General features: G+C 37.9%; 2 protein-coding genes across 4 annotated transcripts in view; one reads left to right on the forward strand and one right to left on the reverse strand.

Moving 5' to 3' along the window:
• The window catches only part of arhgef33 (Rho guanine nucleotide exchange factor (GEF) 33), a 48723-nt gene that overhangs the window by 12754 nt on the left and 11560 nt on the right, over positions 1 to 24409 (reverse strand). For 2 of the 3 annotated variants that reach the window (XM_039621901.1, XM_039621900.1), the window contains exon 2: positions 2896 to 3151. The exons of the other annotated variant lie outside the window; for it this stretch is intronic. In XM_039621901.1, coding sequence (XP_039477835.1) covers positions 2896 to 2947 — 52 coding nt within the window. In that variant the 5' untranslated portion in view covers positions 2948 to 3151. The remainder of the gene's footprint in view (positions 1 to 2895; positions 3152 to 24409) is intronic. 3 annotated transcript variants of the gene reach the window in all.
• slc17a5 (solute carrier family 17 member 5) lies at positions 15762 to 23817 on the forward strand. Its single transcript, XM_031745599.2, has 11 exons — positions 15762 to 15965; positions 17266 to 17462; positions 17944 to 18177; positions 18403 to 18490; positions 18777 to 18863; positions 19615 to 19733; positions 20202 to 20363; positions 20847 to 20979; positions 21077 to 21224; positions 21575 to 21665; positions 22194 to 23817. The coding sequence occupies exons 1-11, from the start codon at positions 15881 to 15883 to the stop codon at positions 22329 to 22331; spliced, it is 1482 nt and encodes a 493-aa protein (XP_031601459.1). The 5' UTR covers positions 15762 to 15880; the 3' UTR covers positions 22332 to 23817.

Raw genomic sequence — 24409 nt, forward strand, 5'->3', positions numbered from 1 at the left:
CATCATCAATAACTGGCATCGCTAACAGATTATTTATCACACTTATTCAAGACAAAAGACCACAGAAAACAGGTTTGGCTCATGCATATCAGTCCAGTATTGGAATTCTTAAAAAAGTAGAATAAAAATAAATCACACAGATGATGTTCTATAAAATAACAAACTTTTAATATATTTTTATATTCAAGAAAAGTTTCTCCTCATATTTTCTGACTCCAAATAGTTCAGTGAGTTTCACCCTTGAATCATAAAATTCAGCATAACTGTTAAATGGTCTGAATTACAGAGAATTGTGATCATGTAATTTCAACAAACTGTAAACGTCAAATGAATTTCAACCCACTCAAATATAGTTTAGAAAAGTCTGCGCCGTCAACTTTCCCTGTCGTGTGATTAAAGTCATTTGTTTCTGTTAATGTCTGCACTGAACTCGTTTCATCAACCCCAGTGTAACCTAAAGTTGTATCCACATATGGCAACTTCGACCAATTACAGGGAAAATAACTGCTGGTGATGCAAAGTGGGCGGGATTCAACCAGGTCCATTCACACCAGTGGACCTTTTTTTTTTTTTAATAGCATTGACTTACTCAAGGGATCTGTTCAAAGCAAGCAAATTACTACCAATAAGAGACCAGATACCCTTGATTGACATGATGTGGTAGGTAATCTGAAACCTCTGCACACGGTCAACTGTAAAACAATGCACGACAAGCAAATTGCTTCCAGCATGGACACAGCTTAAGAGCTTGACTACCATGCCATATTTCAATCAATAATATTCTTCACTCTCATTGGTAGTCACTAACGTTGCTGGCCTTAAAGTCTATCTCAGGCCATGCTCACTTCACATCACCAGCATCTTTTCACCTTGGTGATCACCACATTGCTGCAAATTGCTTTCAGCATCAAGGCAGCTTCAGACTTAGTGTGTGAATTTATATTATTCATTGTTCAGCGTGTCTGCATTTAACATGTTAAAGGTAAAAAAAAAATGCAGCGTGGTTCATGGCAAATATTTTTAAGTTAAAAGAACAGGATTCCATTGGTCATCAGTCACATGTGCAAGAATAAACTTTGTTTTCAGTGTCTTTTTCATCATGTAGAGGTACTTTAAGTAGTGTGTTTGTTTATTTTCAAAAATTAATCAAAACCCAAAGAACAACTGAAAGTTTAGTTAAACTTTGCAGAGATCAATTATAACAGATACTTTTGAAGTCACCATTTGAATAAACTGCTGTTAGCTCCAACTCACTGCAAAGTGTCCGGTGATTAATCAAAAACTAATCTCACAACACATTTCACAGAAACTACAGAATCTTTTTTATGTTTCCAAAGTGACTCCATGGTTGCAGAAATGTGAAACACAAGCAAATTCATATTTCCTATTGTATTTTTCTTTTCAATGCCATGCATTTGGGGACAGTTGATGGTTACAGAAAAGCACAATGCTTGTGTCTGTTGCGAAAATGTCACAGGTCGAGGCTACTGTCAAAACTGCACGGGGTCATACGAAACACGTTTTACATATATTATCATGCATAAGTGATGAGGAGCACGAGCACAATATGAGTAACACTTCTCATCCGTGAAAGAGCAAAACAAGGAATGCGTCCAACAGTGAAGACTTTCTGTCAAATTTCCTCTGGCATTTTGAGTTTGTGCTTTTGGCTTCAGTTGTTTCAGGCCAAAAAAGTTGACGTCAACATGTTACATCAACATCTGTCCCAGAGTGACCTCAACAGAAGATGCAAAAAATATTTAAATTTATTGCCATCAGGAAACCAAAAGGATTTTGTTCTCTAATTTGAGCTTTAACAAGAAAGCATGTGACATTTTGATGTTGCTTCTGCACTGTACGTCTCATTTGGTAACAAGTAGCGATAACTTTCTGGATAGTGAGACATATTTTAGGTATAGCATTGGACTTCATGTTTAGCTCATCTCATACACGCTGGCTTTGTTCTCCAAACAAACCTAAATCACAGCTTGCGTTCAGCTGGTAACCAACAATCAGGACAAAAAGGTCAAATCTGCGTTTGGTGTACTTTAGCGTTGATGTGAAACAGCAGACATTTTGGCTTGTGAAAACAGGAAACAAGCAGGAGTAATTGATAACATTAAAATCATCCACATCCCATTTAGGTAAACCCTTTTAAGGTTCTTGACCCTGCTTGAATTAAATGAAGGATAATTAAAATTATTTTTGTAGGTCACAATCTTGATATACTGTTAAAATAAATTAAAAAAATTTAAATAAATAAATAATCCCTGTTTAATACCCATATTAAATACTTAAAAATTAAGCATTTTACAAAAATATCATATTGTTATTTATATGTGCTCACCAGGCTTTATGTTTAAGGTTTGTTTTACAACACTACTGCTGCTCATTGGTTTTATCCCTATGTCATACATTTTATGGTCTTTGCAGATGCAGATGGTGCAAAAAAGGCAAAGTAGCTTTGTGGCTGGTTATGCAAATTTTGGTATCACAGGCCAGTTAATATTTCAGGACTGATTGAAATGTAAAGGAATGATGAAAACAAAAGAAGAAAATCTGATATATGCAAGAAAAAAATTTCATTTTGAACTCCCAAAAATATTCTCTTTGGTTTTGCCCTGTCTTATTAGAAGAAAAAAAGAAAAAGAAAAACTTTACTAAGCGTTCCTTATTCTTTTATATGTCCTCATAAATTTAGTATATTAACCTGCTGGTCTGAGAACAGACAAAATAAAGAGGATACCTTGAATTTTGACAAGCTGTAAGTAGCGGTTTCTAGACAAAGACTAAACATTTGGTTATTGAAAGCAAGAATAAACTGAATATTATGTATATTAGCTGCAAATACTTGTCTGAAACATCTCTTCAAAGTTTTTTAAACGCTCATTTTACCTTCTGACTTCCCCTCTGTCTTCTCGTCTGTTTCTGTTTTCTCACTCTCCATGTTCAGATAATCCTGGCCAGTCTGGTCCAGTGTACTTCACAGCTGTCCACTTCTGAAGTCCCTTTTCCAGCTCTGAATGACCTCACTCTGCTTCTCTGCCTCCCTCTCTTCTGAACAACCCTATCTCTCGCTGTGATCGTTCACTTTCTCTTGTCCAAAGCATGTGAGTCCTATGATTTCGCTTTTGTACAAAAAGGTCCTTGTCTTCAGAGAGTGGAAGGATGGAGGGGAAAGATCAGGAGGAGAGAGAGAGAGAGACATTTGTTCATCATAAAGTCACATACTGTAGCCAGCTCATTAGATTTAAGGAGGCGTGACTGGTTGCTAATGAGGATGGTTTACACAGCTGCACTGAACAGAGAATGCCTGAAATGGGCATTCCAGTTGTTGTGGTGCATATAGGTGCTGGAAGTAGTGTTGTAGTCTCATGCAATATATGGTCTCACTCTAGGCCAGTACTAATAAAGTGTCTTTTTTAAAAGGCCACTTAGGGGGAGGGCAAAAGCTTTAAACCTAAAAGTACTCTACAGTATATCTTTTATTCACTTGATTTTTAGCTCCATTTTGGTCTCAACCAACCCTTGAGGGGCTTTTTGGCTCACAAAACAGTGAGGCCTGGGAGCTTGAGGGTCCTGCACAATATCTTTGCTGTTCCTACAACTGTGCTCTTCTGGACAGAGATCTTTTTATATAGATGTTATATATATAATATATATAGAATATAATGATGCTAAATATGAGGTGAACAAATGTTGTACTTGGAAGTTAAACAGTTGTTGATGAGGTTAAGGTTTTGCATAATAAATAATTTTATGACAACAATTTACCAATTTATATATATATATATATATATATATATATATATATATATATATATATATATATATATATATATATATATATATATATATATATATACATATATATATATTTAACAAATCTGGTTAAAACTGTAAAATTGGTAAATTGTTGTCATAAAATTATTTATTATGCAAAACCTTAACCTCATCAACAACTGTTTAACTTCCAAGTACAACATTTGTTCACCTCATATTTAGCGTCACAGCTTTTTGCCACATGGCTGACACAAGCCTGTGTTTGTGTTTCTGTCAGTGTTGTGACATCACCGTATTGTAAGTCTGTCTTCATGACTGTCTGCTTCTTGTCACACAGACAGTAGGGTTGTCTTTGTTTTCTCTCTCGCTCTCTGTGTCGGAAACAACAAAGCCTGGAGACAAACAGCTCAGCTGCTCCTCATTTCAACAACAAACCTGTGTTTGAAGGTTACATCCTTCCCACACATCATCTGATTCTGTGGTTACATGTGAGCATGTGGACGGGGAATGTAATGTTCATTCCTCTCTACACAGAAACAAAACAGAAGTTGTTTTATTCACCAATAATTGAGTTCGGAGAAAATGCCATTTTGATGATTTGCTAACTGGAGCCTAAAAATCAATTTATTTGCAGTGTCACAAAACAAAAGTTTAAAGTTCAAGTGCTACGAATCTCATGTTTTAATATTGAAATTGTTGTAAATCTAGCGTGTCTCCTCTGTGTAATGACAATTAATTTGAGTAAATGTATGGAAAGTCACATGATACAGCAATCTGTGAAACATATTTGGTTTGGGGGATTGTTAGGTGAGATCAAACCAGGATTCAATGTGTTTTTATGTTTTAATGCAATCTTTAATGGTTTTTATCTCAGACTTGGACAGGTTTCATCATGCTGTGATGATGGCTCTGAGTCATCATCACAGGATGATCTTCTTTAGAAAAACGTTATATGATATTCATCTGAAGAAATAATGTCCTCCGACTGTTACATTTATTGTGCAAGGAAACTACTTCTTTGACCTTTTCACGTTCATATGTTTTACATTAGTTTGTCTGGTGCAGGGATTACAGCAGAAAAACTGGAAAACTTTTTTCAGGCACTAATAATAAGCAAGCTGTTGTGTCCAGCGTCTGACTCTAATAGAATAAGAGACTCGGTCAATGAGGAGCACGATGGAAGAAACTCTTTAGTTGTGATAACTGACTGAGGTTAGATTATTATCTGGGCAAAACAACTGCTGCACAACCTCACAAACGCTAGAAATTAATTTCTCTAACATGTGTAGGCATTCATGGTAAAAAGACAGTATGTCCTCCTTCAGTTTTAAGGTTTTTGTGTTTCAGGACATAATGAAAAAAATCATTTGGTCCTCACCAGGTACTAACAATCACATCCTCAGGTGAACAGCAACATTATAGATTACCCTGTATTGTTATTTATTTGACAAAAAATAAGCCAAAATACTAAATGCACCCCACAATTCAGCAGGAAAACCACATTTAGCAGCAATAACTTGAATTAACTGTTTTCTGTATGACTGTATCATGGCTGTATGATTCTTCTTTACAATGTTGCTTCAGTTCATTGAGACTTGCAAGCATTCATTCATACACAGCTCTTCATACAAGTTTCACCACAGCATATCAATCAGATGAGGTCTGGACTCTCACTGGGCCATTGCAAAACATTGATTCTTGTCTTTTCTTCCTGGCAACCGTTCTAAACAAACCATTCTTGTTCAGTCTTTTTTGTCAGCCTTTTTCTAGTTCTGAAGTCATGAACTCTGACATTTAGCATGCTTACTGTTGCATGTAGAGTCTGAGATGGAAGCCTTTTTTGTAGTTTCTCTGACCTTGGGGTGAATTTGCAATGATGTTCACTCTTAGAAAGCATGATTATGTGAACAATCCATCTCACTGTAGCATGATGGACTTTGAAGTTTAAAATGGCTTTATAATCTTTCCCAGCTTCAGGCCTCCAAAGTGCCAAACGTTCCACTTTACTATGCGTGGTCACACTTGCTGATGCACTTAATCATCAGCATCTGGCTGCATCATCCTGCTTCTGTAAGGAAGCAGTGTGTCATGACATGTAAAACTTTAGAATTAAAAGAGGGTGCACTTGCTTTTTTACCATGACTGCATGTGGTATATGGGAGTTTTTATCTTGAATGAGAAGCGATTGATTACTGGGCATCTGTGTAAAAAACACTCAAACTGAGAAATAGCTGAAAAAGTATCCAGGTTTTGAACAGGTTGTTAACAAGCTGCTCTTTTCAGTAACTGTTAATGTTTCTTCACTACACTTTAAGCATTTATCTCTGTCCTTAGAGGAAGGAACTATACGGTGTATTTGCTTTCCAGAGTCCCAAGCAGGTTAATCCAGCCATACTTGCAGTTTTGGTCCTCTAAACTATTACAAACATCTCGCACAACGACAATGCCTCAAACTAATAGGCTCATATTACTCAACAGTCTCTGACATATGTGTCATTGGTGGAAGTAAAAATAACACAACCTTTTAAAAAATGCTTAAGTATGATCAAGTATCAGCAGCAAAAATACTTAAATAAGAAAAGCAGAAAACGTAAGTAAACTGCCAGCGTACGTCTTCCTTTTTATATGACGATGAATAAAAAGATTTTTGCCTGCATACAAAAACTTATTTTACTTTTTTGCCATTAGTCTACAGCAAACCTGTTTTCTCCCGCAATAAACATTCAATTTGATCTTAGCTTTATAAGTGATTAACTGGATTTTCTAAAACAAATAAACTTACTAATCTACCTTAATATAGTTTAGCTCTGTTTCAAACATTATCATATTTAAACCTGTAATTAAATAATAATAATAACTAGCTAGCACTGTTTCCTGGTTCCCTGGCTGGGGCCTTTCTGTGTTGTAGTTTGTATGCTGTTGCTGCAAACTCTGGCTTGCTCCCACAGTGCAAGCCAGAGTGCATGATAAGTTTATTGGTGAGTCAAAATTGTACTTTACGTGTAAAGTGCTTTAAAGTGGTTTAAATGTATACATATCTAGCCTTAAAAGCTTAAAAAAAGAAGGAAACTGGAGTTTTTAAAAAAATTATTCAGGACATTTCACCTCTCATCCAAGAGGTTTTTTCATGTCAAAAGGTTAGTGGGTCCCAGGTTGAAGTGGAGGTTCCCTTTGGAGGTTGTCCTGAGGGTTGCTGACCCACTGTTATTTATGTGATTTATCACATGATCCATGAGGTGTAAAAAAAAAGGCATGTGTCGTTGCCAGCACTGTGAGAATCAGTGTGAGACCTTACCAACCACATTATTTTGGTTACTTACAGAAAAAACTACAGATAAAGGTTTTGTGCCACTGACAGTAGACTATGAATAAAGTGAACAGAAGATGTAACATTATTTTTCTTAGCCTGTTTTACTGTTTTTTTTTATGAAGAACATGTGTTAAGAATAACTTATTTGCTCTTAAACGGATCATTTGGATGGTTGTTTTTTATGCAGGGTTTTTACGGGTCAGCCCTCTTGAAATCAGATTGGGGCTGTATATGGCCTATGAACCGACAACAAAGCATTCATAATTAGATTTTATTATTAGTTTAAAGCTTTATTTAACTTAATTAAATTTTTTTCAGTCTACTTTAGATTAGTTTGTTTTCAGATTAGATTCACATTAGATGCTTGTTTCTATGTAGCTTTTATTAGTTGGAAATGTCTATTTTAGTTTAGATTTTATTTATATTATTCAGTATTATGATGTTTGTGTGGTATTTGTTACCAGCAAGATTTAAGAAGTTAAGAACAGGCATTACAACAAAAACACAACAATTCATGTCAACTCAGTTTGCACAAAAAAGTTAACAATTTGGACCACAGTGACACAAACTAAAATTAAGGGCAATTCTATGGGCTCAAAATGTGGTCATAAATATTTTGTACTTGTAAATCAGTTTTGTACTTGTAAATCAGGATTTGTATGTGTAAAAAGAATTTGTGCGTGCGTAAAAAAGTTTTGTATGTGTAAAAAAGATTTGTGTGTGTAAAAAGATTTGTATGTGTAAAAAGAATTTGTGCGTGCGTAAAAAGATTTGTATGTGTAAAAAGAATTTGTGCGTGCGTAAAAAGATTTGTATGTGTAAAAAGATTTGTGTGTGGACTTGGCCAAAACCCCCTGCAAGTTACAAGCACGAATTTTGACCCTATTTTTCTTCCTGTCATCTGATTGGTCAATGTCATGTCAATCACAAATGTAACAATCCAATCAGAGAACAGATGGGTTTGGCTGTCGGAGGGGCACTTTTTGGAACTGCAGGTCCTTGAAGGGTAATACAGTTTGAAGCTGGAGGATCTCTATATAAATATCCGATAGCAGCTAGGTCCCCTTACTTTCAGCAGCTGTTGAAAGGATGAAGTTGTGGTATGTCAGTGGTTAGAAATACCATTATTACTTTAGGATTAGTTTAACACAAAGTCAGGGCTGACCCGGGACCATTGCTGTGAGTCACAGTGCGCAGCATAAAGGTCCTTTGACATCAGACGCAGGATGTGCTGCTAATGCTAACTGCTAACTAAAAGCAAAGGATCCAGAATTTGTTGAGCTGGCTGCTGAGCTCTGTGGGTTTTTGCAGCAGCTCTACCTGTACTAGATGCACCTGCTCCTTGTCGTTTCTATCTCTGACTTTATGTCCTCTACAACAGTTTCTATTTTTTTTGCTAGTTCTTCAAATGTTCAATAAAAACATGTATGCTAATTCATAACGAAGAAAGCTTTGTAATGAAGACTGTCATTTCCAAAACACTGCTCCCCCCCCCAGCGGTCCGCAGCGCTGTTGAAAAGGCTGTGGAAGTCCCTGTATAAACGACGTAGACCTGTGACACAAAAATCACCAAACTCGGACGACCACAGACTGTTTTCCTTCGTGGTGATAAAGGAAAACGCTGGGTTGGCATGTAAAGGGCATTTATTCCCTTCAAGGACCTGCAGTTCAAAAAAGTGCCCCTCCAACAGCCAAACCCATCTGTTCTCTGATTGGATTGTTACATTTGTGATTGACATGACATTGACCAATCAGATGACAGGAAGAAAAATAGGGTCAAAATTCGTACTTGTAACTTGCAGGGGGTTTTTGACTAAGTCCACACACAAATCTTTTTACACATACAAATCTTTTTACGCACGCACAAATTCTTTTTACACATACAAATCTTTTTACGCACGCACAAATTCTTTTTACACATACAAATCTTTTTACACACACACAAATCTTTTTTACGCACACACAAATCTTTTTTACACATACAAATCTTTTTTACGCACGCACAAATTCTTTTTACACATACAAATCCTGATTTACAAGTACAAAACTGATTTACAAGTACAAAATATTTATGACCACATTTTGAGCCCATACAATTCCTGTTTATTTTAATTTACATGAAGGCATTTGCAAGAGTATACGCATGTACACACTATGAAAGGCAGTAACAAGTTTAATGTTCAGAAACCTAAAGTATGTATCAGCAGCAGAATGGACCTAAAAATAAATGTTTGTTTCAGTTCTATGAAGCTTTGAGTATTTTGGATTAGTAGTACTGCTGTGTTTGTTGCATTATATTGTTGTAATTGTTTATATGCTTTATATATTCTGAGGTAAGTTGATCTATAGTGTTACATCATATTCTATAAGGATGTTATGTGTTTGTATACTTTCTGCCCAGTTTGACCCATTTAGCAGAAGTCAGCCTGTTTAAGGCTCTGATATCTATTCTGTATAACTTAAAGCAGTTATGACATGGTCTGATTTTCTCACCCAGGAATATTCAATATATCAGTCTACTCTTCATTCTATCAGAAACAGTTATCACAGCTCGTACATTTTCTTTTTACACATATATGTAAGCATTGAGCCAAATTTAGTAATGCCAACATAATAAACGAACAATATTTGTCTCTTATATATAATACATCTATATATACACTGTCAAAGAAACTTGTCTTTGAGTGAAGATTTAAGGTGATAGGAAATATAAATGACTGCATCTTGAATCTTTGCTGAAGCTCAGTATTTGACGCTGTAATAACTAATCATGGTTAATATAATAACTTTAATATTGGTCATATTATATTTATATTACCAAAGTGAGATGACTTTAGTTTCACGGACAACATTAGCTAATTGTTATTTACTAGCTAATCTTAAAATGACTGTTCAGTACAGAAATGAAGCCAAACAATCCTTTTTTTACAGTCCCGTGGTTTCAGCCTCAGATACTTATTAAATCACACAGAGCTCATGTAGAAACAAATGAACAAAATATGTTCTCCTTCATTTCTGTCAAACAAAGCTGTATGACACGTTTCCAGCGGTTGGTATCATGGTTGCTAGGCAACCTGGGCAGTGCGACGAAGGCTAGACCGTCCCATTTCAGAAGCCTACAAGCCGCGCACTTCCGGCCTTAGCGGTCTTTGAGTACGCGGCCCCTGAGGACCGTGAAGGCTGCGTACTTTAAGGCTGCAGACCCTGAATTGGGATACGCCATTGGCAGCCTGTTCTTTATGGGCGGGACCTATTGTCAATGAGCCAATAGGGAACGTTGTTGTGGGCGGGGCCTGTTTCAAACATGAAAGGCAAGAGAATCAGGCAATGACGTCACAGCCAACTCAAATCCTTAAATAGCCAGGTGAACCTGCATACTGGACAAGCACGTTTCTTACCTACAGTCACGAGCGATTCACTACATGAACTTTTGTTCTGCTACCCTCAGTCATATCTGAATATCTGATTTATTGTAACACCGCAGCTTTGTTTTAAATGTCGAAAATGAGCAACCAGAAAGGAAAACCACAATTTATGTGCACTCTGCCAAAAAGTACACTGGATGACCTTATTCAGGTTAGGAAAGCCTTCCAGAACACTCTGTCTGAAAATCAGCTTTTAAAAGAGGATACAAAGGCAGCTAGACAGCAAATCAAACAGCTGATGGCCCAAATTTCACTAACGCGTGCCAAGCTGGACCAATATGAGATCCAAGCTGGAGAACTCACTGATGAATCAGTGTCACGCAAAGTGCAAATGAGCAGCACCACTAAAGAAAAAGCGGATCAGGCTTGTTCATATCAGGAAAAGACCAGCATCTTTGACCTTGAGATGAACCGTCTGAAAGAGCAGCGTCAGCAGAGGGACAGCGAAATCCTGATCCTCAAACAGGAGAAGGACAGTCTGTCTGTCGAGCGTGCACAGCTTCAGAAAGGCAAGAAAGAAAAATTGGTGTGCACTCTGCCAAAAAGTGCTCTGGACAAACTTACTCAGGTTAGGAAATCCTTTCTAAAAACTCTGTCTGAAAATGAACTTTTAAAAGAGGAGTCAAAGACAGCCAGACAGCAAATCAAACAGCTGTTGGCCCAGATTACACTGATGCGTACCAAGCTGGAACAATATGAGATCCAAGCTGGAAAAGAAAAAGAGGAACAGACTTCTTCAGATCAGGAAAAGACCAGCATCTTTGACCTTGAGATGAACGGTCTGAAAGAGCAGCATAGGCAGAGGGACAGTGAAATCCTGATCCTGAAACAGGAGAAGGACAGTCAGTCTGCCGAGCTCGCAAAGCTTCAGAAACACGCACCCCCTCTGAAAGAAACTCAGTGGAATCAGAAAACACAGACAGAAAATCTGGAGGAAGAAAAAGACAAAGTCCTGGAAGATCAGAAACTGGTGAAGGACACAAAAGAAATGCAGAACAAACTGGACACGCAGAGAAAAGAATTAGCGGAGGCTAAGACAGAGATAGAAGACACGGCAACCCCAGAGTCCTCCTCATCAGAAATGCAGGAGGTGAATGAGAGCGCCGAGAAGAGCGGAGTCAACACGAAAACACTGAACATGGGGGAAAAGTTGTGTGTCCACAGAGTTATTCAGTTGGTGGTTTCACAGGCCATAGAAAAAGTCTCTCCTAAATACAAGCTCTTCACAGAGCGCCTGACTCCTGACTGCATCAGCGATCGCCTGATTAAGAGAATCTGGCCTGAAATTGAGCTGAAACATTTGGACCTATCCCCAAAATGGCTGAAAAAGATAGACAAAGCCATTCTCAAGGATCTGTGCAAAACACACAACTGCAAGGAAAAATATCTGATTTTTAATCTGAGGGAACAGCTTGATAATATCACTGTCCCAACCTTCACCAAACACCTGTTGGCTTTACCAAGAAGAGTACTCCGTGTCTCTAAAAACAGGGAAGAGTACAAGAAAGTGGTGAAAACTTTCACTAAAGATCTGGTAATGCACGCTATGAGCCAAGGAAATGAGACAGCGACATGGCATCCAGGAACATCAGATTTCATTATACAGAGGCTTTCCCATAAGATCTGGAACAAAGTTTTGTCCAAAAACTACAAAATGTCCTTAGAGAACATTGAACAGCTCAGCCTGACGGTGTACAACGAACTCCATAACAGGTGGCCTTCTCCAGTCCTCTTAATGAAGTCAAACAACCCAGTGGTTGACGAAGCAATCGTCAAAATCTTCAAAACACATGCCAAACTGAGGAGCCAAAATGTCATCGTTAGGGCTTTCTCATGTGCACGCTAAAATTGAACTGAAACGTGCATGCAAACGTGCACTCTTCTTTTCCCAGCTTCCTTCCCTCATCACCAACGGGCCGAGGCAGATGGCCACCCCATTCCAGAGCCTGGTTCTGCTGGAGGTTTCTTGCTTTTAAAAGTAAGTTTTTCCTCCCCACTGTCGCCAAAGTGCTTGCTCTAGGGGGTTGGAGTTTTTGTGCATTATTGTAGGGTCTTGACCTTACAATATAAAGCACCATGAGGGAAGTGTTGTTGGGCTTTGGTGCTGTTTCTTAACTCAAAATGTCCAATTACAACAGGACATTTTGAGTTGAGAAACAGCACCAAACCACTAAACAAAAGAAAATAAAAATTAATAATAAAAAAGATAAAATTTAATGAATGTGTGCTTTGTTCTATTTGCTGTAAATTTGCTAAGAATGTCATATCAGATTAGAATTGTGTGTCTCAATATCATGTATCATAGCATCATTGTGTAGGCCAGTTTGAAGTGGATGTCATAGTAATGACTTTCTGTACGTGTGTACAAACCAGTGGTGAAAAAACACAGGAGCTACGCAAAGAATAACCGGTGTTTGAGGTTAGCTGGTTACATTTGTTTAGATATTCTACTTTCCGTGTTCCAGATCCCCAGAATTGATATTTTCACCAAACTGTTTTTTCTGTCTGCCAGTGTGTCATGCAGTTTTCAAGATTAAAGTCCTTGGCAAAGAAAAAAAGGTTCCTCACTCCAGCTCTTGGGAATCCATATACCCTTCATGTCAATATTACTTTCAGACAACAATTAATTATTTTAAATTTCAGTAAAAAGCCTTCAACCTGGTTCTATTTAGATTTATTTAGACTGTGTTCACCCTCAGACTGACACATCTGAATTCAAACTGCTAAACAAGATTTAAAAGGAGGGAGCGATGGACACTGAGCAGCAGATCAGTCCGTGTAGAAACAGGACATAAGTTTAAGGGACAGGGGGGATAATTTGATTGTGATCATTTTTGATCTGACTCAGTGGTGCTGGCTTCTCTCCCGGACACATCTTTCTTTTACATGAAGGTCACTAATGTAGAATAGAATAGAATAGAACTTTATTAATCTCTATGGGAAGGTCCATTTATTGTTCATTCTTGAGGATGTGGTTTCTGTGTCTGTTCTTTCTATCCTCACATGCAGCTCAACTTTAAAAAGCAGTGCAGCTGCTTTCTTTCCTATTGTGATGGCTGCAGTTACAGTCACAGATTTGGGGTAATATCTGCCAAACATCACAGTGCTACAGTAGAGACTTATACATACCACTACACTAATGCAGGGCTGCACAATCAACCATCTAGATTCCTGATCTATTATGTTAAATGACATCCGTGCCATTTCAGTCCTAACTGTGCAGCCCTGATCAATAATCTGAATGGAAACTGGTTCTTCTTTACACTGATGAACTGCTGATGTCTCTGACTGGATTGTCTGTTTGATTTGACACTTAAGTAATTGTGTAGTTACATTAGAACCATCAATCTGCCACCAGTGTGTGATTGTGCTTTACTTTGTAAATGGGCTGGTACTTCAAGAACCTCAAGAAGAGATGAGAAACAAACTCACTGACATCTGTCAGTCTGGAAGGAGTTCTAAAGCCAATTATGAGACCTTGGGACCCCATTGAGCCACGCTGTGAGCCAATATCCACAAATGGAGAAAACTTACAACAGTGGTGAACTTTCCCAGTCGTGGCCAGCCTACCAAAATTACTCCAGGAGGTCACAAAAGAATCCAGAACAAAGAATTGCAGACTTCACTTACCTCAGTTAATATCAGAGTTCATGATTCAACAATAAGAAAAAGACTGGGTTAAAAAATGGCATCTATAGGAGACTTCCAAAGTGAAAACTACTGCTGACCAAAACAAACACAAAAGCTCATCTCACATTTCCCAAAATACATCTTGCTGTGTGTTTTTAAGAAAATATTCTGTGAACTGTATCTGCCGTAAAACTAATGGCATTTCATAAAACATACACCATATTAAGAGTGATAGAGGGATAGAGGGTACTTTTCTGCTTCAGGATCTGGACAACTTGCTGTAATTAGTGAAACCATGAATTTAGCTATCTATTATTTAAATCCTGGAAATTCAGAATCCTGAAGGAAAATGTTCGGCCATCAGTGCTCTGAAATTTAAGTTCACTTGGATTATGCAGGAGGATACAAAACAAGCAAGTCCACCTTTAAATGATGCAAATAATAAATAAATAAGTGCATAAAAGGAAGGTTTTAGAGTACCCTAGTCAGAGTGCAGATATAAATCAGATTGAGCTGGTTTGTGATGACCTTAAACAGATCATTCATGCACGAAAACCCTCCAATGTGGCTAAATTAAAATAATTCAGTTCAATTCAATTTCAAGCCAGCTGTAACATAATAGGGGGCTCATTTCAAGACAGCTTATAGGTGAGTTAACTGTTGTAGCCCTGCAGCTCTGGACCTTTGCTGCTGATGTTTTGGTCAGGTTAGTTATTCAGAGCTCACTGTCAAATCATTCAGTTATGGAAAATAATTTTTTACAATTTTAAATACAATATAATGTGCTACTGTGTAAATGGTGATGTGCTACCTGAGGGTGTTTTATTAAAACTAAACAAATACTGAATAAATGTCCATGCTCATATATGTAACCACCTACTCCAGCGTCATTGTGGTATTTTAAAATGCTGTATCATCAGCTTGAAACACACTGACTTCCTCAGAGCGCCTTGCTCATCTTACATTGATAACCACTGGTTATCAATAAAGAAGATAACTTAAAATTACTGGGTAATCATTCATGTGTTGATTCAAGTACCAAAACTGATACATAATCTGTTTTAATATTACTTCAATGTGGTTGTTATCAAAGGCAAGAGTATTTTGGGATGAAATATGACTGAAAAAGTCGACTTCCCTTTTCGATGGATCTTAGTGTCACGTCATGCATATTCAACCATGTATAAGTCGACTTGACTACATTACTTTTTTATATTAAAAAGAAATGTCATTGTGGTGTCTAAAAAATTCATCAGCCTGAAACGCACCGGCTTCGTCAAAATGTTTCTGTTCTTTTTTGAATTAAAATGAACTGATATTGTAAATAATTAATTATGTATTATTTATTTGGGAGTTTAGTCAATTATTTAATGATGTATTTATTTATTTCAGTTTGACACTCTTGCTCTTGGCACTCCATACATTAGCTTTCACTTTGATTAAATAAGCTTAGAATCAAGATTCAGTCACAAAACGAATTAATTCAAGCAATGTACGCCCCTGTCTCTGCTATAGATTGCATGTCAGTCAGTGACTGGATGAAAGTTTTTTACAGTCACCTCGCTCAGCACCTTCACTTGAATAAAACGATCTCTTCCGGTCCGGTGATTAACGTCACGTGACGGGTAGTTGCCGCGTCGAGCTCAGCTGACAGGCTCCGGGGAAGTTAGCTTTCAGCAGCTGTTTGTTTGTGATGTGGTAAAGCAATCCAGTTAAAAGCTGATATTAAAAAATGGAGCGGTACGGGTCGGACGTGGAGGTCGACGAGCAGAGGACTCCGCTGATTCGCCGGGGACGCGAAGAAGAAGTCCAGAAAGGTGAAAGAAAAAACCAAAGCATTCAGCTAACGATGCGGGCGCTTCGGTCGTTTTGTGCAGCATATGTTTGTAAGAAGCCGCGCTGTTTAACTGGGAAGAGGCAGGAAAGCGACAACCTTCTTAGGTTGATGTTTTCCAACGTAAAGACACATACTAACAACCTGAACAGCACAATTTTATCGCTAAAGTGGCTAGTATGTCTCTCTGACTGTAGTGTAAACCTTTAAATTTAGAGTCGTCACTAACACAGCTGTCATTAGAGAAGGGTTGATTTACTGAATTAACCTGCTGAGTGTGCATTTTTAGGTGTTCATGGTATTTTGCCATCTAAGACCTTTAAGTTGGTCATCCACACCTGTGTGTAAATGCACTTTATCTTTTAATGAGCATCGGTCACGAGGTTAGGGACGTCTGCCCTGGAATCGTATCATGAGACATGTCTCTATGATATTTGAGTCATGTCATACCTGCATACCCACAGTCAGCTCGATGGAAAAACGGGTTTTAATTTAATTGCAGTAGTTTAGCTTTGAGAAACTGCGCATGCAGTGAACTCACAGTCATGACAGAACTGACAGGGCAAGTTTAGGTTTGCCAAATTTAAACAGGATTTACTGAAATAAGCTCTGTATCATTTTGGATAAATTAACTGGGCAATCAGCTAGATAAAGGAGACCCATTTTAACAGTGACAGTGGTGTGTACTATCAGTCATATCAGCAGGTAGTTGTACTGTATGCAAACTAAATAGACTGATTAAACTGTGAAGTTTAGTTATGAAAATAAGGTTGTGCTACAAGTTTGAGAGCTTTAATGTTGTTGTTAGGTTTGGCAGGTCATTTACTCATTTTAAGGTTGATGGTTTAATCCCCGGTTGCTACATTCTTTCTGCCAAAGCATCCTTGGGGAACATATTGGATCCAGAGTTGCTTAGTTATGAAAATAAGACTTACTTTTACTATTTTTAGAGATTTAATGCTATTATTAGAGTTGACTTACAGATGGGGCTGAGACAGCATACCAATGCAGAAATGTATCATGATGCATTATCAACATGCTGATGCTAGAAATTGATATTATTTATTTAAAATAAACTCATCCGAATCATTACTTAAAGGATAATCACATTCAATTATAATAATACAAACGCACAGCATAAAAAATGAAAGGTTTTTGAGATTTGACTTATTAGGATTATGTTGTGTTCCTTTTGTTACACAGATGTTGTGATATTGTTGTATTAATACATAGACCATATGCGCAAACAGATGATTCACACTGCTGTCGTTTCTGTCCCTCAGCTCCAGCATGCGGTTCATCACGCTACACCCTGGCATTGCTTTCCTCTTATGGCTTCTTTGTAGTCTATTCCTTGAGGGTAAACCTCAGTGTGGCGATGGTGGACATGCTCAACAACACCCACCAATCAAACCACAACCACAGTGGCACAGTGTGCCCTGGCCGTGCCGACCCTGCAGTCCGCAAACACAATCACACGGTGAGCAGAAATTTGACTGCAGCTATTTAATCCCACTTTAAAGTGTTTCCTCCATAGGTTTAGTCAATTTTGATGACGTAACAACGTAGCTTGGGAGTATGTTTGCCACTTAAAATCTTTCTAGGTCCTGAAGTTAGATTTAAATGCAAACCAGTTATATAGACCTGTTGGATTCTCAGTGAAAGTCAGTAAGCCCGTTCACAAACGGTCTTACTTTTGGTGTATAATTTCATGTACATGTAGAGGTAGCAGGTTACTGATGGTACTGATAAGATTTTAAAGTTTAAGGAGTTACTATTATTTGCAGGCTCCTTATTTTTATTCATGTCTGTCTGTAGGAAAAAAACATACGGTAGGCAGAATTATGTGAACGGGGAAACATAGTTGGCATCCAAGACTCAGTAGTTTGTAAGTCTTGACTGACATGATATCAATACCTTAAGCCCTGAAGTCCTAAAGTTTCTAATCTATCGCCTCACAGGCCAGTGTTTACAACTGGGACTCAGAAACACAGGGATGGATCCTGGGCTCTTTTTTCTACGGGTACATCCTAACACAAGTCCCTGGGGGCTACCTGGCTGGCCGCTTTGGACCAAAATGGCTGATGGGCTTTGGGATCCTGGGGACTGTAATTTTTACACTGCTTACCCCTGTGGCTGCTGACCTGGGTGCAGGCTACCTCATTGCTGTCAGAGTGCTGGAGGGGATTGGCGAGGTAGGGGATCAGAATGAAGACGCTGAAAATGGAGCTGAATTCATTTGTGCAAACCTGTTTTATGAACCATAATCACTATCTGCTGCAGCCATAAGATTTGCAAGTGGCAATAAAATTCATGTCACAGTCCTGAAATGGTTTCCAGGAATAGTTAAGCTAATATTTGGCTATGCTTAAGTGTCATCCGTGCACTTCTCTTAATGTTCCTGTTGTGTTTGTCCTCAGGGTGTAACATTCCCAGCAATGTACACCATGTGGGCAGCCTGGGCCCCACCGCTGGAGAGGAGCCGACTTCTCACCATTTCCTACATTGGTAAGACGGTGCAAGAGCTACACTGTCAACATAAAGACAAATTGCACTTTTAGCCTATTTTATGCATTTTTTTAAACTTCAGTCTACAGTTGAGCACTTGAAAAATATTACATTAAGTAAAATATGGACGCTTTGCCACACTAACCTTTATCATGAATATTTAAGCTGCTGGGCTTAGGCTTCTCTTGCAGACCAGCATCTTTCCTTTAACTATTAGTGTCCACCTGCCACTTTCTGTATATTCTTTCTTCAGTAGTTAACAAACCTACTTCTTTTCTCTTCCCAGGAGCACAGCTGGGGACAGTAATAAGTCTCCCTGTATCTGGTGAAATCATCTTTTACCTGGACTGGACCTATGTCTTCTATATATTTGGTAATACATGTAAACTTTACTGTTGACAGTTTAGGAAGATTTAAGTTTTAAAGGGAAAAAAAATCTTAGTCTCACAATTACTTTGTGCTGAAGTTTCTCTAAGAGGTGTTTTGTACAATCTTCACCTCAACCTGATGTTATATTTTGTTTATGTGAGTTATTTTTAACAGATTTGTCAGTTTGTTGTTATTATTTAGAATAGCATTCTTTGATAATGAGTGGTATTGTGAATTTGTCAGTGATTAATTTGCTTAAAAACTCTGTTGAATTCACATTGCAGGTAATTTTTAAAAATCTTGTCTTATGTAGACATGCTACAATGCCTAATACATACTGTCAGTTATGCTTAAAGAGGTTCTTACGTATCAGTCTGAACTCAAATGACTTGTTTGTTGATTAGTCAGCACTTCTTCACAGTGCTGTTTAGCAGCTGTCTCTAGCATCTGTTCCTCTTTGACAGTGGAAACAACAATTTAGAAAATGGGAAGAAGAAAATTTATGCATAAATGGAAACAATGCAGAGGTCTGACTTTTTTTACTTGGAGCTTTTACTTCTACCAAACATATGTCAGATGTAAAAGTCCCTTAAGGCAAGACAGAGATAATGAGATACTGAAACCTCAGTTCATTTTCAGGAACAGACACACAAACCACATTCCACATATTTGCTTACTGGATAAAGGCACTCATATGATGGAGGATTTATGCTGGATGAATGTGGGTCACCAGTGTTGCTTTGTGGTTTGCTCAGGTGCTGTTGGGCTGGTGTGGTTCGTCCTGTGGGCTTTTTTTGCCTTTGACAGCCCGAATACCCATCCACGAATATCAGAGCAGGAGAGACTCTATATCACCTCCTCACTCAAGAATGAGGTAACAGTAATAACATGATAACAGGTTGTAAATTTTAAAAAAAGCAGCAAATTCTCTTACATTAAAGAACAGCTTTAATATACACTTATTGCATTGCTTTTAGTGCTTGCTGCAGCGCGCTTGCAGGCATTTCCGATCCAGTACAGTTATCTGATTCTAATGTTACATAATATCTGTGTATTTCAGCATTTTACTTTCTTATCTGTCTTTGTCAAAATACCTGTCATGAATCTGCATTACTGGCACTGCGATGGTGAGCATGTAGCAGCTGGGAGCCCTAGTATGGCTGGATAGACTGCAGTGGCTTTAAAGCTTCACCAGGACAGCAGTGACGTTTTTGCGCAGCTTCATCTTTTCTTTAGTCTTCGGTGAACATCTCGGTTGTTGTTTCAGATGTGTTATCGAAGAAATTCTAATGAACTTCTTTTGTTATTTCTTCATCCTACTTCTACATTCGCTTTGGTCCAGCTGTCCACCTCGGCGAGCAACATCCCCTGGCGATCCATAGTGACTTCGATGCCGCTGTTGGCCATTGTTGTGGCTCACTTCTCTTACAACTGGACCTTCTACACCCTCCTCACTCTGCTGCCAACCTACATGAGTGACATCCTTGGATTTAGCATACAGCAGGTGAGAAACCACGTTAGTTTAAATCAATACCAGAGTGACTTTAAAGAGGACTTGCCCTCATTTTAAGTTGATTTTTATTTGATTTTTTTTATTCTGGAACTCTAAAGTATGAGTCCTAGTTATAAATTTATCTATATTATTTATATGAAGCTCTTATGGAGCCTTTTGATCACAGGGATTGTAATTACATACACTAATCACTATATTTGACACCTTAGCCATGTTTCACAGGAAAAGCCATAACTGTAATAGTACAAATTTAACAGAAAGTAAAGAAAAGCAGGATAGATCCTCTTTAAACTTGGGACAAAAGGTTAGTTTGTTTAGAGCTCCAGGGAGATGAACCAGTAAAATAGAAATGACTAATTGCAATAGTAAAACATTTGGCATCCTTGGTTAATCGTTCTCTACTGAGAGTAGATGAAAAAGTAAAAAATAAAGTCTCCCAGTAATGAAATGAATGTAATCGTCTGTTCCCAACAGAATGGTTTTCTGTCGGCTCTGCCTTACTTGGGATGTGCTGTGGTCGCTGTGCTGAGCGGCCAAATTGCCGACTATCTGCGAGAAACCCGCAAATACCGCACTGTCATTGTCAGGAAGTCCTTCACCCTCATTGGTATCACTGCTGAATCCTCGACTTTTAACTGACTGCAGGCTCTTGGCATCAAAAATATCACCAGTATTGCTACTTCACAGTTGTGTTGTTTCTGTAGGGATGATTGGGCCTGCAGTGTTCCTGGTGGCAGCAGGTTATACAGGCTGTGACTACACCTTGGCTGTGACCTTCCTCACAATCTCCTCTTCTCTCGGAGGAGTGTCGGCATCTGGCTTCAACATCAACCACCTTGACATTGCTCCTTCGTAAGAATAACACCTCGGAAAAGTGTTGGATAATAATACTTCAGTCATTTTAATTTTGAATCATTTTAATTGTGAAGATGAGAGATGATGGTTATTAATGTGTAATTCAGTGTATCTTCAGGTTCAGATATGTTTGACATATTGAAGTTTCCCTCTGGCCTTTTGTTATGAAAATAATAATTTTAGGCATCAACATAGACCATGAGATGCTTCAAGAATATTTCTTTTTATAAATATAATCAAATTTCCTTATCAGTGTAGCAACATTATGTACTAAATACTGCTTTTTTGTTTGTTTGTTTTTTTTGTTTTTATTACTGAGGACTTAATGTTTTTATTTGTCTCTTTAGATATGCTGGTATTCTCCTAGGAATCACCAACACCTTTGCCACCATCCCTGGCATGGTGGGGCCAGTCATTGCAAGAGCTCTGACTCAGCAGGTAAGAAACATGTTCAGCAACTAACCAGTCCTTTTTTTGTTTTGTTTCAGAAGTAAAGACTGGAGTCTAGATTAAACATACACATAGAGTACACAGTAGCAGGAAACTTTACTGGATTTTAATATGTAGTGTGCTGCTGCTTCATACAAAATGAGGACACTCTGGGTGTCCTGACAGATGGTATCCTTACTTTAGCATAATGCTCCATTTCCTCTGTAATTGGTTTAGTCAGACTCAGTACAGGATTAAGGTGTTTAAGGTTTGGCCACCAGGGGGCACCAATAGTCCTAGAAAGGTAACTGTAAGTGTTACATTTGCCCGTTTTTTCTGATCTCCAAATAGACAGGAGAAGAGCATACTACATACCTGCATGCTATGTTCAGTCAGTTAATCCAAATGATATTAAATCTGTAATCGTATGTAATCATTTTACACCACGCACATGACAATAAAACAGCTTAGTAGTGATATTTAATCAAATCAGGCCTTTTCTGTATGTTAACACTAACTGTGCTTATGGTCCTCTAGAACACCATCGAAGAATGGCAGATTGTTTTCTACATTGCTGCTGCCATCGACCTGTTTGGGGCAATATTCTACGCTGTGTTTGGTAAAGGAACAGTGCAGTCCTGGGCTATCCACACATCCTTCTCTCATGCAGACTGAGGCAAGAGACCCTTTCGGGTTAAATTTTCAGATTTGTCAAGTGGGCAAGTTTCAAACATGGGCTCATTCGTGGGTAATTTAAGGGAGAGATGTGTTCTAGCTGTATTCATCATGGTCAAATAAGTGTGTAACTGCCATGATACCTCGGAAAGATGTTCTTTAATGTGGCTGTGGGTACATGGTCTTGAGACAGATGAGCCCAATGTCAGTGATTTTAAAAAAAAAATGTTGTAGCTGTACCTACTCAAATATATTATTTCTCAGAGGAAGAAATCAACATATGCATTCCCAAGAAGTATCAGAGGAAGCTTTCATTATGAAGCCAAGCAGGCTGGTATGTGGGGGGCAATGAGATGTAGCCAGTTAGTTAAGAAGCTACAGGCTGTATAACTAACTATAAAGGTCGGCTAATGTAAATCAACTTTGATATTTACAGATATTAAATCATTATAAATAAGCTATGGAAGAAATCATTCCACTGTAGGTGGTTTTGTGGATTCAACCTGCTATACCCAATGGTTCCTTTTTACAGAAGGGACAGTTTTAAATGCCTCAGTAAATCCTTAAGTTTTACATCCAGTACAAACCGATGCCCACCGTAAGGATTTTTTTAAATCTGTTACTTTGTAGCCTATAATGAAGTGCCAGTAGGCTTTTTTGTGAATTTAAAAATCCCAAACTTTTTTAATTCAGCATTATGACTATACAGTGTACACTTTTTGTTTAGGATGATGCCTTAAAAAGTCTCCAAGTCTTTTATCCTTTTTTCTTAGAGAAATGTACTTTTTTTTTTTTTTTAATGATTACTTGTAATATGGTGCAGTGTCTTGAGTTTTCAGGTTCACAAGCCAACTCTTATTTGAGATAGCAGGATTTAACGTCACACGGGTTATGATCTTTCCAGTCTTAACACTAAGATACCATGCTTTTGGTACCTTATTAATGAAGGGACATGGCTTTGAATTATTCCCCGAATTCTCAGGTATCTTAAATCTTACAAGGATTTAAAGGGATGTTTGTTTACTTTTATATTTTGATTAATCTTATCACATGGAGGCATATTTCCTCAAGTTTTAAGTGTCAGTGTGGGGATCGCCTTCTTTCAGTGTCGACGACCGATTTATTTTTTTCATCACATTTGCACACATATGTTATACATTATGTACACTTTTCTTTCATGCATAATCACAGTAAAGAGGTAAATCCAAGCTAAGCTGTAAGATTAACATTTTGTCTTTGAAATTTCCAAATATTTATAATGTGCCTTACTGCTTAAGTTTAAAAGGGATCAGCAATGCAGGCTCATTCTTTTGAGTTCTTTTTGTTACTGACTTCATTTATTTCAGTTGTTATTGTGCTTTTTTTGCACAGAGAATAAAGGGACTAAACTGTACTGAGAAAAAAACATTGTAAAATTCCTCTTTCAAAACATTTGACAGAAATGTTTTAAATCGCTGCCATATAAAGACTTTATGTGCAAATCAGATCTTGTGTTGGGGTATTATTTCTTTTTCTCCTAGAACACCTTTCAAATTAACTAAGAATAATGTGGTTTTACATACTTAAGTTTGAGCTACTTAAAGTTATTGTCTAAAAACAAGCCCTATGTGACTTAATCTGCTTTCTCTCCCATCATCTGCCTCCATCTCAACCTGGCATCCTCCTGTCACACCAACCCTCTGCATGTCTTCCTTCACTGCACCCACAAACCTCTTCTATCCTCTCCTTTTTATTGTTGCCTCTTACATCATTTCCAAAACGCTCAGCCTGAGCTGTCCCTCTGATTATACTCATTTCTAATCCTCGTCGCTGGTAGCATCCTCTGCCACCTACCACAATCCAATTTCGTAAAAGACTCAAAAAACTTTGAGTTTTCAGCCTTGAGTTGTTTTATTCTAAAGAGTAGTAGGCCATTAACACCATTACAGACACACAGCAACTACATTTGTGAGTGTTTAGAGCAGGGAAAATGCCAGTTATACTCATGAGAAAAAACATAGGAAAATAAATGGCAAAAAAATTAGGTCAGTGCTCAGGTTAACCGTTTTGTGTGGGTTTAACTCTCAATTCCTGCACCC

The sequence above is a fragment of the Oreochromis aureus genome, linkage group 13 (genome assembly GCF_013358895.1).
Source record: "Oreochromis aureus strain Israel breed Guangdong linkage group 13, ZZ_aureus, whole genome shotgun sequence".
In the NCBI taxonomy this organism is placed as follows: domain Eukaryota; kingdom Metazoa; phylum Chordata; class Actinopteri; order Cichliformes; family Cichlidae; genus Oreochromis; species Oreochromis aureus.